This window comes from Ammospiza nelsoni, chromosome 13, assembly GCF_027579445.1.
Source record: "Ammospiza nelsoni isolate bAmmNel1 chromosome 13, bAmmNel1.pri, whole genome shotgun sequence".
NCBI lineage: Eukaryota > Metazoa > Chordata > Aves > Passeriformes > Passerellidae > Ammospiza > Ammospiza nelsoni.
In genome coordinates this window covers 6,327,557-6,344,833 of record NC_080645.1, presented here as the reverse complement: position 1 = coordinate 6,344,833, position 17,277 = coordinate 6,327,557, and the positions used below count along the sequence as shown (strand labels likewise).

The 17,277-nt window shown below is 42.8% G+C and overlaps 1 protein-coding gene across 1 annotated transcript in view; it reads right to left on the bottom strand.

Annotated features, from left to right (window-relative positions):
• Nucleotides 1-3,254: 3,254 nt before the first annotated feature.
• VAT1L (vesicle amine transport 1 like) overlaps nucleotides 3,255-17,277 on the bottom strand; it is a 56,205-nt gene continuing 42,182 nt past the window's right edge. The window contains exons 8-9 of the mRNA XM_059481514.1: nucleotides 8,096-8,179; nucleotides 3,255-6,114 (exon numbers count right to left, since the gene is read on the bottom strand). Coding sequence (XP_059337497.1) covers nucleotides 6,016-6,114; nucleotides 8,096-8,179 — 183 coding nt within the window. The 3' untranslated portion in view covers nucleotides 3,255-6,015. The remainder of the gene's footprint in view (nucleotides 6,115-8,095; nucleotides 8,180-17,277) is intronic.

Below are 17,277 nucleotides of genomic sequence, written 5' to 3'. Positions count from 1 at the left end.
CTTAGAAAAGCACTTCACTTATCATCATCATCTCTCGTCTGCATTAGAAATGTTTTCTCCTAGAAGCCTCTGGAAAACATCACTGATCTAACAGGCTCCAGGCCACAGAATGCCTGTCACAACAGAAGACACAGCAGCCACTGCTCAGCAAACCTGGCACACCAGCCTTTACAAATGTTTGGTTATTAGCTTATCACCTGGCCAGCCAAAGAGAGAAATCCTTACCCCAGATAATGCATCCAGTATCTCTGCCATCTCACTGCGCTCTTCCAGGCCAGGAGGATGCTGCATCATGTCCTGCTGCATGACACAGAGAGCCCCAGCTCTCATGGAAACACATTTCCACAGATTCCCAGCAGACGGGCACAGCAGGGTTCGTACTGCAGCTTCTCAGGGAGGTGATGTTTGGCAGTGGCTGGCAGAACATGGCCCATCTCCAGCTCTGGCAGAGGCACAGCAGAGGTGCTTCCAGCAGCAGGGAGCTGGAGGCTGATGGAGCAGGACTGGCAGAGCAGCTGGGCTGGGCAGGAGGGGCACATTGCAGAGCTGTGGGCATGGCAGGCCCAGGTGCTTCCCCCCTGTGGTTCTAGGAGCAAACCTGCCCCAGGGAAATGCTCAACTTCTACTCCCCAACCCCTCAGCACTCTCAGTAAAACAGGTTTTCCTTCAGAACTTTTCCCACTTCTTTTGGGCTAATTGTAACATCTCAGCCTGGTCACTGCATGGAAAAAAAAACTCTTCCAGACAGATCAAAGGCCTCCTAATCTCTGAAGGAAAAGAAGCAAGTCCCCACCCCTGCAGCCCTCCCTCAGTCACAGAACCCATCCCCTTTTCAGTGTCTGGGAGCTGCTGGTCCTAAACTAACAAGTGCCAGTGGCATCTCTTAATTGAACCCCATTTAATCCCTGAGTGCCCAGTGGGAATGGTGGTATCTGTATCAAGCATTAATCATCATGAGGCTTCAGAAGCTGAAAGAATCTTCCTTTGATTTTTTAGATTGTGTTTCATTTGAGACAGTTTTAAAGCTTTTACCAACTGTGCAGGCTGTTCCTTCCTAAATGAAAGCTGATCTTACATGATGGCAGGTGTAGGAGTTTTTAAGACAGGACAATCACTATGAGGGCCGTCAGTGCTTGTTCCTTCCCTATTTTTCCTCATCCTGCCCAAAATGCCTGCAGTTCCTGTAAGTGAGAAGAAAGCTTTCCCTATGAGAAGGGTTAATCCACATGTGTTATGCCTACCTGGAGTTTCTGTGTCATTCTCTGTGGGGCGTGGAAGTGGATGTGACCCATATACTTCAGAAGGTAAAAAAAAATTAATTCCTGTATGTTGCAGAATGAGCCATTTGTCTCAGTGCAGGGAAGGCTCGAGACCCTCAATATGAGGGTTCAGCAAGCTCCATTTATTGAAGAGAGCATCAGACACTTATACAGCAAGTAATAAGCTCATGAATATTCTGTAATTTACACCGTCCATTGGCCACACCACATCAGCTCTTCCCCATTCCTTAGGGGTTACATCTCTCTTTTCTCATGTCTCTTTCACTATTTGTTATCATACTACAGCTAGGCCCAAGGACACGCTATCTTGCAGGCAAAGAACTTGGAATTAGCCACGGCCTTGTACTTTTACAATTCTTAGCTACTCTCCCAACACCTGAAGTGTAACCAGAGAGCAACCATGATGATTGAGTATTGCAGGGACTGTGGAACCCCTTCAGAGAAAGGCTGGGACCCCCTCCAAGCACACACATGAATCAAAACATGCCTCAAATCCTCCTCCCTTGTTACTCTTGGGCAGAGCACACAATTCATTTTCCCCCACACTCATCCTCTCACTCCTCCTCACCTGCACTGTTCCCCAGTGCCTGGCAGCTCCTGAAGAGTGCTGGTGGGAGCTGGCAGAGCTCTCATTGCCCTCTCATTTTCTGGGAGCTCAGTGTTCCTCCTGATTGGGTTTGTCAGAACAGATTCTCCCAGTTTTTCCAGGTTTGCCTGGCTGCCACGAGCTCCCTGGGAGAAAGGTGCTTTGTTCCACAGCAGTCAGAGTGTGTGCTCTGTTCTGGCTCTTTCTGCAGTGGAACCAAGCACTGGCTCACAGCAAGGGACCCCAGTGCTGCCAGGGGACAGAGTCCTGCCCAGTTCTCCTGGTGCTTGAGGCTGTGCTGGCAATCGTGGCCAAGCTGGGAGAATGTCCTGACAATCCCAATCAGGAGGAACACTGAGCTCCCAGAAAATGAGAGGGCAACCACCAAATGGAGGGTGAGGTGTATTTATGCATTCATGCAGATGCTGCACAAAGGCAACCTGCCTGCTTTGTGGTAGAGTATGTGACAGGTAGCCCAGAGGGAAAGGTGGCAAAGGCAGAGCTTTGGTGGTAATCACAGAGAATTTGCAAAAGGCTATGGCTGTTTGCTTTCAGCCTCATCCTGACCCCATGATTATGGATGCACTGATCATTACTGGCTTATTAAAGCCTAAAAACAGAGGGCAGAAATTTACTTTTCACACTCAGCACTGCTCCTATGAGCTTTGAGATTAGAGAGCAGATTTGGTAACTACTGAAGTGAGATTTTCCAGGCTTTGGAATGTGTCCTGCATGACTAAAATGAACAAAAGCCAACACTCCCTCTTTTGTTTAGATATTAAACTGATGTTCATTCACTTCTTTGCCTTGTGTAGGGAGACCTTTAAAGCCATGAACTCCAGTGCAGGCTGGAGATGGCTGTAGGGCTTGGTAACCATCACCAGTTACTAATTAAGTTCCAAAGACATGGAACCCTGGGTTGAAACCAAGGCCCAGGAGAGTGGGATTCAAAACTCAGTCATGTCCTCCTGCTTTCTGTAAGTTATGATGGCTTTTGGATTCTATTTTAAGATTATTCCATTAGGGAGTACTAATTTCTGAAAGGAGTTATCTCTCTGAGGGTAACTTTTGTGGCAGTCTGAGTCCTACTTTCTCTTTGTATCAAAATACACTTCCCTAAACACTTAGTAAAAGGTGTCCATATAATGTTTTGAATTTCTTAGACTGTGACATTCCAAATTTTAGATTTACATTGTTAATGGTCTGTAAAGCAGCACACAGCAGTTTTAATAACCTCCATTTACTCTGTAATAGTCAAAATAAATTATTTGTATATCCCACAGTGACCAAAATGGAAAATAAGACCCCCTCACATTTTCCTCTTAAGCAGTTCCAAGTCAGTTCCCTAAAGTGACAATAACACTAGAATAAAACATAGAGACCAAGGATAATGCTATGCTCAACATTTTATTTATATTTTTGTGTAAACATAATTTGCTTTGTAGGCACAATATAACAAAAGCTCTAAAGCAACAAATACAATTAAACAGTGTTTCAGTTCACTTCAATCAGGCTTAAGTTAAAGAAGCTTTCACAGTTCCTTTAAGGCAAATTGAGAAATAATTTGTTTCACTTGAAGAAACTATCCAATTGTCTCAGAGTTGTTTAAACAACACTGTCAGTAGTAATCACAACCCTTCATTTCTGCTACAGTAAGACTTGGTCAGTGACAAGCCTTGGCTTCACCAGTTTGACCAGCACAGCCTCCACCCCAGCCAGTGTGACACTACTGCTTGTGGTCTCCTGAAAGGTACTTAGGGCTTGTGGGCCAAATTCTGCTAGCACACACCCTGCTTCCAGAATGGATGCCTGGAAAACTTCCATTAATATCAGCAGCAACCTCCCTCCGTGCCCTGTTGATACCAGCAAAGCACAGAGCAGAGTTTAGCTTGCTGATGGTCACACTCAGCTGCACTGCACTCAGGTACTTCCAGCAGCACTCCTTTGTACTCACTGCAATTACCTGATATTCTTCTGACCAGAAAATGGCCCTAAAATTAGTATGAATTAGCATGAAGAGTATTTTTTGCCTTGCTAACAAAACCAGAAAGAACTAGCCAAAAATTATGTGATTGTTGTCCCTGTGGTGTCTGTGGCCATGACCAAGATCACCCATATTTGTCTTGCAGGGTAATTTAGAAGCAGAGCCCACCAGACTGTGGTTTAGAACAGAAGAATGGGTTTGCTATTCTGCTTGCCCTACTAATTTAAGGCCTTGAGAATGCCACTTACTGCCAGCTCGAAGGTCACCAGCAATATTGCTCACTTTGGCGTCAAATCAAAATTCCTAGTTATGTTAAGGTCTGTTGCAGGACAACATCATTACACTAGCTGCAAAACAAAATTGGGCATGTTTCCTACTGCTGTCAGCTGATGAGTCATGAAAACCTAATGGCCCTTCTTAAAAGTCCAACTGGCAAGCCAAATAAATGGAAAACTCTCACTGAATATGTATTTTCTTCTGTGGATAAAGTCCCTGTTTGGGCCCAAAATGGCACTGGAAGTAGAGGAAAGTCCAGCTTGAAAATAAACTGAACTATAATGAAGTGAAGAGAAAAATGAAGTTCTGGTTGGATCAATAGTTCAACAGCTTTTTGGCATTTTCCCCCACAGTTATTTCTTGCTGTTATTTTTGAATTTGTTTGACCCAAGGGGAACTCCTTCAGAATGAACCATCTGCACAATTATCTGACAGCGACTTCATGAGCACAGTGTAAAGAGATGGACATTAATACTCAGGCAGCAAAACCAAACAAACAGAAAAAACCTAATGAGAATCTTCTAAAACCACACATAAAAGTCATCCAGACCCAGAAGTCCTCTCACACTGAGAAAACCCTGAGAAGCCCCCACTTTTTATTTTTCTGTATTAAGTTTTAACTTCTATCGTAACATGCTACTAGTAGATTTGGGCTAACAGCTAATCATGTCTGGGTAAATACCTTCTTTTGAAAAAACAAATATTTATTTGAAGCTGTAGGCATTATGCAAGGTCTCTGCTAGTCCTTCAGCACTTCTACTGTACGTGATCACAGTAATTTTAAAATAACTGTTTTAACAAGACAGTTGAGGACCTGAGTAGCTGCTGTTTGGATAGGGGAAGGACGTGGCAAAAATATTAACTTTTTTCTTGTTTAGATATAGTTTCCACTAGTGGGAGGTAGATAAGACTAGCTGGTCTTTGAATACTTTATCCTGTAAATAATTATAAATGTAACTGTACATAAGGAGCAGAGCTTTTGATAGAACAATTCACTTAGATAGAAGTTATCCCTGTATATGATTTGTGGTGGGATTAAGGCCTAAACCTCATTTTTTACAGGGTTAACTTCTGCAGGAGTTCAGCTCCAGCCTGACAGTTGACTACACATTAGCAATTTCAGAGCAATAAACTCCATCACCAAATTTCTTTCCACATCCTGATAAGTGATCCTTACCAATGCAATTTAAAAATGAAATTTAAAATTGGTTTGAATTTGACATATGAGTCAGTATGTCCTTACCAAAAGATGTTGATCAAAGCCTCTCAATCAATGATTTCTTGCACAATTTCAGATTCCATGATTCTAGATGAGGTACTTTTGAAAATGAAGATAAGATTGCTTGTGAAAAGATGAAGTATGACTGAAGAAAATAAAAAGTAATCTTTGTTGCAACTTTTATTTGTGGTTCATTAAAGGAAAACCATTTTAACACTGAAAGTCCAGAAATAGAAAATTGTCCCTCCAGTAGTTACTAGAATCTTTCAGACAGCAAGTAGGGATTTTTTTTTTATTTTTACTGTTTCCAACTTGCAAAAAAAAAAGCCCAAACCTCCCAATTAACTTTATGCAAGATGTCGGAATTTGCATGAGAAAGATGCCCATCTAAAATTACACAGTAAGTTAATAAGGCTTTCAAACAAGAACAGAAAAATCCATGGGACTCCTACAGGGAAACCGGGCATTACACAGAAACGTGGTAATACTGCACTGGATGAGAATGGCACTTGAGTTCAAAACAACAATGATCAACAGCTCATAGCTCAGCTGACTGCAAACAAATACAACACACACTGTACTACAGCATTTGTTCACTGATGCACAGAAGAGATTTCCCAGCCTCGTCCCCTTCTCCTCTCGGCTCCTGCTGCCTGCCCAGCTCTGGCTGCTACTGGATGAAGGGCATGCGCTCCTTGTTCTCGTTGTCGCCCTCGTGGTCCTCCTCCTCCTCGCCAGCCTCGCTCGTCTCCGTGCTGTCGTTGGCCATCTGCACCGTGAAACATCAAAGACATCACTGCACCTTGCTCACCCCTTGGCTCCTCCTCATTTCACCTGGATTCACTGCACAAAGCGACTTTGGAAACTCAAGGAGAGAGGGCTGCCACAGGAGAATGAGCGTTCTGTCTGTGCACAGCCTCTGCACACTTCCAGCCAAGCCTGCAAGCTGCTCCCCCACGGCTCACAGCTCCATTTCCTAACAGAAGGCTGTCTGGAGGACAGCTGCACACGAGGACTCTGCTCTGTGCTCTTGTAGTAAACTGATAGTAAGGGCCTTGGGTAGGAAACACAGCTGTGTAGGAAGTTCACAGAATGTGGCACCTCTGGGTTACAACTCCTGTACCTGCTCTAATGGATGGCCCCATCTGAGACAGTGTGTAAACTCAGGGGGCAATTTCCTTTCTTTTGTACGTTAAAAACCAATGAAACTTTCCAGATCTAGATGCTGGCAGGATACACCCACGACAGAGTGCAGATCCCAGATCATACAGGAGTGGGAAGAAACTGCATTTTCATATTTTCATATTTTACTAAAGATGCCTGCACAGGCAGTAGGCAATTGCAGGAATCTGTAGCTCAGAACAGCATTTAAGGAGTACACAGTGTTTTTTCATGTGTAAATATTTATTACAAGCTGTGTAAAGGTGCAGGACCCTCCAGCACTTCACCCTGACAGTGTGACAGGTCTGTGGAGGCACAAGAGTCTGGTTCACTGGATGGGGGTAATGTTTAACAGCACACATTGGTGTGACTGGATTCTCTTATACACCCATGTTACATCTCTTAGGACACAAGAGGATTCTTGCATTAGCTTATAACTACTTCAAACCATAAGCAAGGGACCCATTTCCTTCTAAAGAGAAATGCAATGATGTTTCTTCCCTGACTGATTATATTATTATTATTATTATTAGTCCTCTCTTAGGACACAAAAAGATTCTTGTATTAGCTCATAACTACTTCAAAACCAAGTAAGCAAGGGACCCATTTACTTTTTAAAGAGAAATGCAATGATGTTCCTTCCCTGATTGATTATTAGCCTCTGTGGAAATAAAAATCTCAAACACAGCCTGATTTCAATGCAGAAAAACCATTGCTCTGAAGTTACCCATATTTTTGAGTTAACAGCCTTTGATGAAAGTGTATTGTTCCACATGTGAGGTCCTCAAAGCCTTCCTTTTCCTTGCAGGGAGTTTGTATGAGACTGGGGGGCAATTTTAGAGTGAGTAAGAGCTTAACTCTAGGTCTAGGTTCTTTCTTTTCTTTTGAAACAGGAGGTTTCTCAGGTCTGAAAGCAAACTTCACATATCAGTATTGATTTAAAGTCAGGTTTGCATTACCTTCTTTAGTGCTCTTTCCTCCACCATCAGTGAATGCTCAGGAGAGCCTGGCTTTCATTTAGCACTGCTCTCTGAAAGGTTTCTGGACCATCCTAAGTGCTCCAAATCTAGCGAATCAGAGCTCCATCACTACTATCTTCCTTCAGGATATTTCTGGACATATTTACATGTCATACTTCATGTATTACACAAATTAAATTCCTACCAAAAGTATACTCTAACTTTACTATGGGCATCAGATAACACTTTTATGTTTTCCCACTGCAGCAATATTGAATGTTTTTTTTCCTGTTCAACCCACCTATTAATAGAGGAATTTTTTAGTTTGAGAAAAGTCTGTTTTCCTCACAAGGGCAGAAAGAGACGTGGCAGTTTTACCCTAATCCAACACTTGCTGGCACGTTTTTGGAGAAGCAGAGAATGATTCAGTAGAGAGAAGTAACTGCTGGCACTTCAGCCAGTACATTTCACTGGGGTTAAATGCAGAATTTATGGTTACTGGTGGTATCTGGATGCTACAGATTTAGAAGAAATCAGTGTCAAAGAAGCATGACAAGGGACATGTGTCCAGCAGTCACTGCCAGGCTGTACCATGCCTGGCTGTACACCATGTCTGTGCTTGGCACTCACCAGGGGAGTGGGTGCCTTCTCCACATCCAGAATGAGTTTTCCTATATTTCCTCGGTCATGGATTCTCTGCATGGCCTCCTTCACCTGAAAGAAAGATTACTGTTGATCACCTTCAGTCACACCCTGGGAGAACCCTGAGTCCCTCCCTTCCAAAACCAGTGAAACATTTAGGGTGTGCTCTGTGCACGGTCACTCAAAGAGCTGCTTAAGAAAAGACCAAGAGTGAGTTTGTAAGGCCTGGCTTTTGCATTGTGTTTGCCAAAATAGGATGTGAGTCCTGAGGACAGCCTCTGAATAGCAGAACACATCCGTAAGTTTAATGCAGAACCAAAGTGATGGATAGCTGAGGTGCAGGGAGAAACACAGGCTCGGGGAGGTAATTCTAAAGGGTTGTTCATTGCACTCCAGCTTTGCAGATTATTTATCAAGACATCCTACTTTCACTGAAAATATGAAACATTTTTCTAATTGACCTATGATGTTTTTCAATTTCTTATGGGTTACCACAGAGGAAATGCCCTGCCCAGGCTATGGCTGGGATTAATGCAATACTGTGGGTCTTGCTGCCTAGGAAAACATTTATTTCCTTTTCTTTTGTCACTTTTTTTCCTTATTTTTTAAATAAAAATGTTAAATAACTGTTGTCCTACCACATCACCAAACCCATCTGTTTAACAGCTGGCTGCAATTAGTGCCTGTGAGAAAGGCACAAGAACCTCTTCTTACAAGTGCACTGGAGAGAAGCTTGTTGTGATGTATGAACTTTCCCAACTCAGGAGAGCTCATTGTTGGTAAATTGAATTTGTGTGTGAGTGTGGTGCACTGAATGTTTAATGTGCAGCACACAGACCACTGCTGGGTCACAGGGTGCCCAGAGCAGCTGGGGCTGCCCCTGCATCCCTGGCAGTGCCCAAGGCCAGGCTGGACACTGGGGCTGGAGCAGCCTGGGACAGTGGAAGGTGTCCCTGCCATGGCAGGGGGTTGGAATGAGATGAGCTTTAAGGTCTCTTCCAATCTGTGGTGCTATAAATCACTAAAAATTGGAAGATGTCAAGAGTTTCCTCACTTTCACCATGGGAAACTTCAGGAACTGAAAATGTGCCCATAAAGGGTCTCCCATATCCTCATCATGCTGCTCTTTGCCAGAATGACAGGGTCAGTTGAGACAAAAATGAGTTTTATGTTAATAGGATTTAGCACCTGTGACACAGTTCTATTGAATATTTTAAGAATAATGGCATTTATGTTTGAAAGAAAATGCTGAGCTGGGACCTGATGGGTCTCACAGTACATTTAAAAGCCTGAATTGGGGTCCAGGCCCCCAGAATATTCCCTGAATGTCTAATACAGAAGGAGGTATGTGATTTTTAAAGATTATACAGCATTCAACTTCCAATTAAATTGAATGGATGTTGGGCACAGCACAAAATGTCTTTCCCATCTGTCTGCCTTACTTGGGAAGCTGACTGCAGTGAACTCAGAATTACCCCCTGAATTTTAGAGGCGTTCCCTCAATTATTAAATACCAGACTTAAGAAAAATTCTATTAGAACAAAAGAAAAATTGCACTGCAAGAGCAATGGCTTTCTAATTTAGGGCATTATTGTAAATTCACCTCAGAAAACACAAACACAATCTTATGCATCCCACTGGATAGCAGGCTGACCTCAAGGGTGGTCGACAAAATCACAATACCTTTTATGAAGCTATCTTAGAGCATAAACAACACTCAACTATCCTGTCAGACTAGCTCTGCACTGTGGATAATATTCCTTTATCCAACCCTGATGCTGGAGAAGCAGCAGCCGTATAATTTTTATGTCTGTTATTACCCAAATCAAGCTTTTAGGAGGTTACAGCACAGAATAAACAACAGAATTGGAGAAATCAGCAAACACACTTGCCTGTCCACTGAAATTTATAACCAGAACATCATGTGGAAAGCAGGGCATGCAACATTTATTTTAATTTGTACCACATCGTATTTAGCAAGGCAAATTTGAGAAAATGTGCTTTCCCTGCTTTTTTCACAATATCAAATTGAAGCCCCTGGAGAAAGGTTCAGGAGTTGTTTCCAAGACACTTGTAAGGAACTTGCAAATGCAAACAGCAGGCAGAGGCACAGGGAACAATAAAACTTGTAACAATAATAGTGGCTATGGAATCCAGATGGAGCTATTAAAATATATAAAAACATTGAGAAGAATTTGAAAAGCTGATACAACATCTGCGCCTTTTAGCGCTATTTGCAACTTACCTAGCCAGGCAGTCCAGCTCTGTCCTAGTGCAATGCCATTCAGCACATGATGTCTGAGTTAGGAGACCATGAGCTATTTTAGAAATAAGTAATTTTATGTTTATGGCTGCTAGCAGTCCACTTGTTCAACCAAGACTGCATCTACTTGTTTCCCAAGGTGCCTATTAAAACCATTCCCTCTTCTCCTATAGGGGACAGAGAGGACTGAAAACCTTCTTTGCTGTGCAAGTATGGTTCAATTGTTCTGCACAGACTAAGGGGAAACTTTTAGGTTTTTTCTGTGCCTTTCACAGAGGGAGGAGCTTCTGTGAGTTTGTGCCTCAGTGTTTGCATATTCCTAATGAAGACAGTGCAGCCCTCTGTGCTTGGTTAAAACCAGACTCAGGCTTAATTGGTTTTACAGGGAGGCATGTAGAAATTCTGGAATTTTCTGGAGGTTCCCTGAAGTGGCTGAAGTTTAATTCAAAATAAACATCCCTTCCAGCAGAAAGAATCACAAGGGTTTCCCTCTTCTTACAGCATTCTGTAAGAAGAATCCCTGACTCTCTTTTCACCAATTATTCCACATTGGTTGCTATATTGTTTGCATTTGTCAGCTCAAGGCCAAGTAAATGGAATTTACTTTTGTTCATATGGATGAGTTAATTTAAATTATTCTTGTGCAGTATCATCCTCAGAGGGGTCTTGTATTAGAAACAGTGCAAAGAGGTGTTTACTGATATGAAGAGTTTCCACTGGAATAAAGGACAGAATTCCATTGTCCTGTGCTTGCTTTCAGGATGGCTCAGCCCTGAGAGGGTCTGTGTCTGACCTAGTGCCAAAATACAGATTTTAGCCTAGAGAGCCCCCAGACTGACACAGTTTCTATCAAGCTCTGCAATGGAACCACAACTATTGCACATTAGTGGACCACTGGTCCTGGCAATGATACCCTGAATTGATATATATTGATATATGTATTGATACATCTCTCAAGAAAACCCATATTTCAATTTCTTTTCAGTTAATGATTTGCAAAGTTTTTATTTCATGGAAAGCAAAAGGGGATCCTCTACAGTAACAGTCATAAACTATCTCCCACTCCTGAACACAGCACCTGTGAATGCACTGGGAGCATGCCATGATTTTATTGCAGTTATTCTGTCTTTAGTGAGCTGACAGCAATTTTCCTTCTAAGTAAAATACAAGCTTGCATAGAAAAAAGAGAATAATAATTATGTCAGTTTCTTCCTTCTACATAGTAAAGTACTAATAATAGCAGATAGTGAAGCACTACCACAGCAAGTAAGAAACCAGCTTTCAGGAATCACAATATACCCACAAATGACTTAGAGAAGTTTAATGAAGTCTCTGTCAGTGTTCCTGGCTAATTTGCAATAATTTCTCTTTGAGAAATATAGGTTACAAATCTCCAAATTAAGCATGTGTTACCTGTAACCACTCTGACCAGACAAAAAAAGGTTTTCCTATTGAAATTAAAAATAGCAGGCACTACACAATTTTTACTTAAACATTACCTGCAATGCTTAAACAATGAAAACCAAGGTCTATTTATAACAGAACTAATATAACATCTGGATATTTGCAGCCAGCTTCTGATTACTCTGCTTTTCCACAGCTTTTGATGTCAGGGTGTAAAACCAGTCCATTTAAAATCAACTAAAAGCCTCTTTTTTCCCCCTGAAATACATACTGTACATCTGCCTTAATTCTCCTTTTTTCCCCTATGTTCTCCTTGGATTTCTCTTGTTTGTTTTTAGTTTTCCCAGGTGGAATCAGTAACTGGGACAGATTTCTTGTCTGTTTTTTCATTTTAAGTCTTTCATTTCAGGTCTCCACCTCTGCTGCCCTGCTTCCTTTTCCTTTGGAAAGTTCCTGAATAGAGACACTTTCCTGAGTGCAAGTCTGATCCTCTATAAATAATACACGCCTGAAACAAGCAATTATGCTCCAACTTTGTATTGCTATAGTCAGGCCCCCACTTACTTACCCATTTTACTACCAAACTAATTTTGTTGTCTGCTTGCATTCAAAATCAAGAGCCAACAGTAATCTCTACTGACGTATTCATAAATTCTTGCTGACATTCAGTTGGCTCTGGAACTTCATTTTGCTGTTAGAACATAGCAAGAGCAGTCTACTGCTTTATAAATACAGGGAAATTTAAGTGGAAAATGTATTACTAATTATCTGCAGCACCATTTCTCAGTGTGAAAGAGAAATGCAGCCTACCTAAGAAATGGATGCTATTTTCAAGCCTTCGGATGTTATTTTAAACATAATGATCCATTTCTGTATTTGGCTCTTACAAGGAACCAGTCTCAGGAGTAAAATGCAAGAGACTGGGAATCTGGATCATGAAACCATTGGCTCTGCCAGCATAACACACTGGGGGCTCCAGGCCCACAAAAGTAATGTGGATTTTAGGAGGGAGAAACAATGAGGGCAACATGCCATGGAAAAGCTTCCTAGTGGAAATGTCACAACACAATGTTTTCATCATCCTACATGAAGCTGTTCAGCTCAGTGATTTTATTTATTTTTTTTATATTAATTATATTAATTTTATTGATTTTTTTTTGTGAAGTTCTACATTAACTTCAGGAAAAAAAAAGCCCTTGAAAGACACTGGTGCAGGAGAAGAGTGGATTTTCTTTAGCTGCATGAGGCTGGAGGCAGTCTGTTGCACAAACTCCCATCTACAAATTACAATTCCATTTTTGCAGGCAGCTTCTTTACCTCTCACTGTCAGCTAAGGCAGGTTTATTGGCAGAGGGCTTTGCCCTTTCTTTTCTTGAGGCCCTCTGATGACAATGTTATTCCCTGAGGTATTGGAAAGGATTTCTACCCACAATAAAGGAATCTTTCACTCCCCTTTTGATAAATCAGGTCATGATATGAAAGACTAAAGAATCTTATGCTAAGATTACAAATTTAATCCAAACCAGGAGTGATATTAATTCAATTATCTCAGTGTAATCTGTAAAACTCCCCAGTCATTCCAACACTGTATCATGAGCTGTCAGAAAGGTTATCAGCACCCAAAGGAAACATCTCTCAGTACCAGATGGGCACAGTGAAGCAGAGCATCAGCTCAGCTTATGATCTACAATTGCAATTTTCCCTCTCATTAGTTCCACACCTTTAGGTTCAAGATTACTGTTTATTTTTATATATCATCTCAAAGAATCACCTTTCATCCTCTGCTTACACACTGAAAATGTCCAAGCCTTCCAGCATGTCATGACCGCTCCCTTCTAGCCATGAAATAATCCCCTCATAAATTTTAAGCTGTGCTGCACACATCAGCCTAAAGCCCTGCTTTTCCAGCTACACCCCCCCCTCTTTAATCCTCCAGCTGATTCTTCAGACCAAAAGCAAAAACAAAAGGAGCAACATTCACTCCCTGCATCTGGCCACCAACCCAAGTCCCTTCTGCCTACACCCCCTCCTGTGGGCACTTCTGCCCAGTATTATTTTTAAACATCCATTTTTGGGTGGTTTTTTTTTTTCACATAAGAGAGTGCCCAACACAGACATCTCCAAAGCTGGTGCTCCAGGGATTCTTTACAGCAGTTCCCCAATGTCAATGTCACTGCGTGCCCCAAACCCAGTGACACTGCTCTCCTGCTGGCTCACCCATTCAATCCTGGCTCTTGGGCAGTTTCTGAAGCCTGGCCTGTGTGTCATTGAGGGGTGTGTGTTGTGTCACAGAACCCCCACCTGCTCCTGCTGCAGCCTGCTCACCACAGCTGCAGCACCCAGAAATAGCAGCAGCGCCTTCTGACCTGCTGTCGTCATCCAGCACATTCATAATTGAGTAAAAGAGGTGGAACAAAGCATTTCACCTCAGCAAAATGACTTAATCTTCAGCCTGGCTGACTTCTGTTCTCCAGAGAATATGGGGAGGAAGGAGAGAGCACCCTTTAGCCTGCTTAACCATCAGAAACAGAACCATATCTCTTATCAAAATGCTTGTGTGGTCTTTGGTATGGTGTTGTGCAAAACAGATCCAAAATCCACTTCACAGTCCCATTGTGAGGTTCATCAGAAGTCAGAATGGAATGCACAGCATGACAGCTACTTTTGGAGGAGAATTTTTAATATCCTGTGTATACAGACAGATTTCAGCCCTTGCTCTACTGCTGTAATTTCCCTGACATCACCAGGTCACACATGAATGAGGGAGAGCAGGTACTGGGAGGAGAAAAAGGAAACCTGGAGTGTTCCATAGCCTTCAATCACTCAAACAAATGTTCTGTAAATGAATATTATCATTCAAGCATGGCTTTTACACAGATCAGCACTCTCTGACCACTCCTCCCACTCTGAGCATGAACTTTCCATCAGGAGAACTCAGTGTTTGCCTTAGGGCAGCCCAGGGAGCTCCCTCCTGTAACCCCTGCCCTGCTCCTCTCTGTGCAGCTAAAACACAAAAGAAAGATTGAGCTGGTGTTTGAGTGCAGGCTCTGTCTGCAGGGCAGGGCTGTCTGCACGAGCATTGCTCACCAACAATTAATTCCTCTCTGAGACGCCTGCAACTGCATCATCCTGCAAAATCACATGGACAGGTCTCCATGGTGACAGTGCCATGAGCTGTGCAAACATCAGCTGGCTAGGCAAGGTTACTTTGGCAACCCAAGTGTCACAGGTAATGATCCAAATCTCCTTCACATTTATGAAAAAATAATCTGAATTAAAAACATGCCCATTTTTCATTCCAGGGCTGACTCTGTTCTGCTGCTGCTCATAACTGGCACTACTGCACTGAGCCCAGAGCTACCTCCATTAGAATTACAAACAATAATATCAAGAATAATTATTTAAGCATTATTTCTAGACAGTAATGAAGAAAAAAAGAGGCATACTGAAGTTGATTCTAGCTGAGATCCCACATAAGCCAAGTTTTAATACTATAGCTTTCATTAGTGCTATAGAGCAGAATAATTTTTATCAGGCTCACTGCTGTGTTCTATTACAAAGCTATGCTGTCTTTAATATGCTTTGTGAGCTGCATTCTAATTGCAGATGCACTTCTCAGACCAGGAGAAGAGTTTCCTTTCATGTTTTTGGTATATATGGCTTTTAAAACTAACAGTGCAAAGAAAAACCCCATCATCTGACTTGTGGGTTTTGTCTGTCTGGTCTGTGGCAGGGAAGAGGCTGCAGGAACCAAGGGCAGCAGCTCCTGAACCTGCTGGCAGCTCTGAGGGAGCCTGTGGTGCTCCACTCCCTGCAGCCCCTGCCAGGCTGGCAGGGCAGGGGAGCTCTGGGCAGAGGGAAATGGAAATGGAAATGGAAATGGAAATGGAAATGGAAATGGAAATGTCCCTGTGCAGCCGAGGGAAACGGAAATGGAAATGTCCCTGTGCAGCAGAGGGAAAGGGAAATGTCCCTGTGCAGCCAGCCAGCCCTGCTGGGTGCCCGGGGCTCAGTGAGGGGACAGCCATGGTGTGTGATTAGTGCAGCACAGCACCTCAGCTCCCTGGGCAGCCAGGACACACACATGTCAGCAGCCCCTGGCTCCTCTGCTCACAACTCCCTTCTCCTCCCAAAACAGGCATCTGTCAAAATTTAACCCTGTTGTTTTCTCCTTGATAATCTTGAAATGTCTCTCTCATGTTTGTACAGTATGATGTTGTGTGGAAATATTTCAGTGGGAAACATGCTGGTTTTTTTCAAAGCCTTTTTGTTTTTATTTTTTTTAAGTGAGTTTGCAATACTTCCCTTTCTCGGGCTGTTTTCTGTACAAGCTTTTGTAAAAAAACAGTTTTCCTGTGTGATTAGTGACAGTTATCCTACCAGACACAGTAATTTGGACAAAGCCATCCTTTTCTGTGGGGGATTATTTCCCTTGAGAGCAATGGAGTAACCTGTATTCAGCACAGCACACTTCCCTGGGAATGATCTGTATTCCTGACAGGAATATTTCCCTTGCACTGTGTAGCAGACTAGCCAGCAGAAAAGTGCTTCTAGTGTTAAATTGCTTTATCTGCCGTGACAAAATCCTTAAATTACCTGTTTGCGTGGGAGCTGGGTACATGGGAGGCTGGCAGTCCCACATCTGCAGCCAGCCTGGATTCTCCTGCCTCACCTACTCCATTAATTCTGAAGAGACCTCCCAGACTCTGCTCTCCTGGAGGCTGAGGGTATGCAGCAGCTTGCATGGCAGATGGAAAAGCAGCATAATATTTACAGGATTTTGAATAGGCTCTATTCCTGCCCGTGGTGAATGCAGCCAGCTCTGAAGATGCAGAAATTGAGCACTGAGCATATGTAAGAAGACACATCAAACTCGGGGTATGCAGGGCCCAATTTTCATAAACGCCTACATGGGCATGCAGAAAACATGGATACAACCAAAATGTAAAAATTCAGTATCACTAGCAATGATTTTGAGCTGATTAGAGTGTTTTTCCTACAGGAAAAACTTGGATCATGAAGTCTGTTTCCATGTCATGTCACATCATGTCGTGTCCTGTCCTGCTCAAAGCCATCTGAAAGCAGAAATGATTTTATCCAACACTTCTGTTCATGCTCTGCCACACTGAACTTTTGCACCAAAGGTTTTGCCTGCAAATGTGCAAACAGAAAACACTTTCTGTATCCCTTTCATCCCTCCAGTGCTGTTTGCAGCTGCAAACAGCAGCAATGGCCTCTATTCCCTTCTGCTGCCTGCCAGTGAGGAGAGACCTTTTCTCCAGAGTACCTTTCAGCCTCTCTGAGTGTTGCCATGGCAGCAAGACTAAAACCAGACCCAAGATGAAAAAAATGTCAGAGGAATAAAAACTGATGCTACAGGCAAACTGAGAGTCCTCCCTTGGCTGCTGAAGATACCTATTAAGTGATACATCTTCTGGATGGAGAGCTGCAGCTGCAGAGCTCTGCTGTTTGCACCCCTTCCCTACTCCTGCAAGCTCCTGCT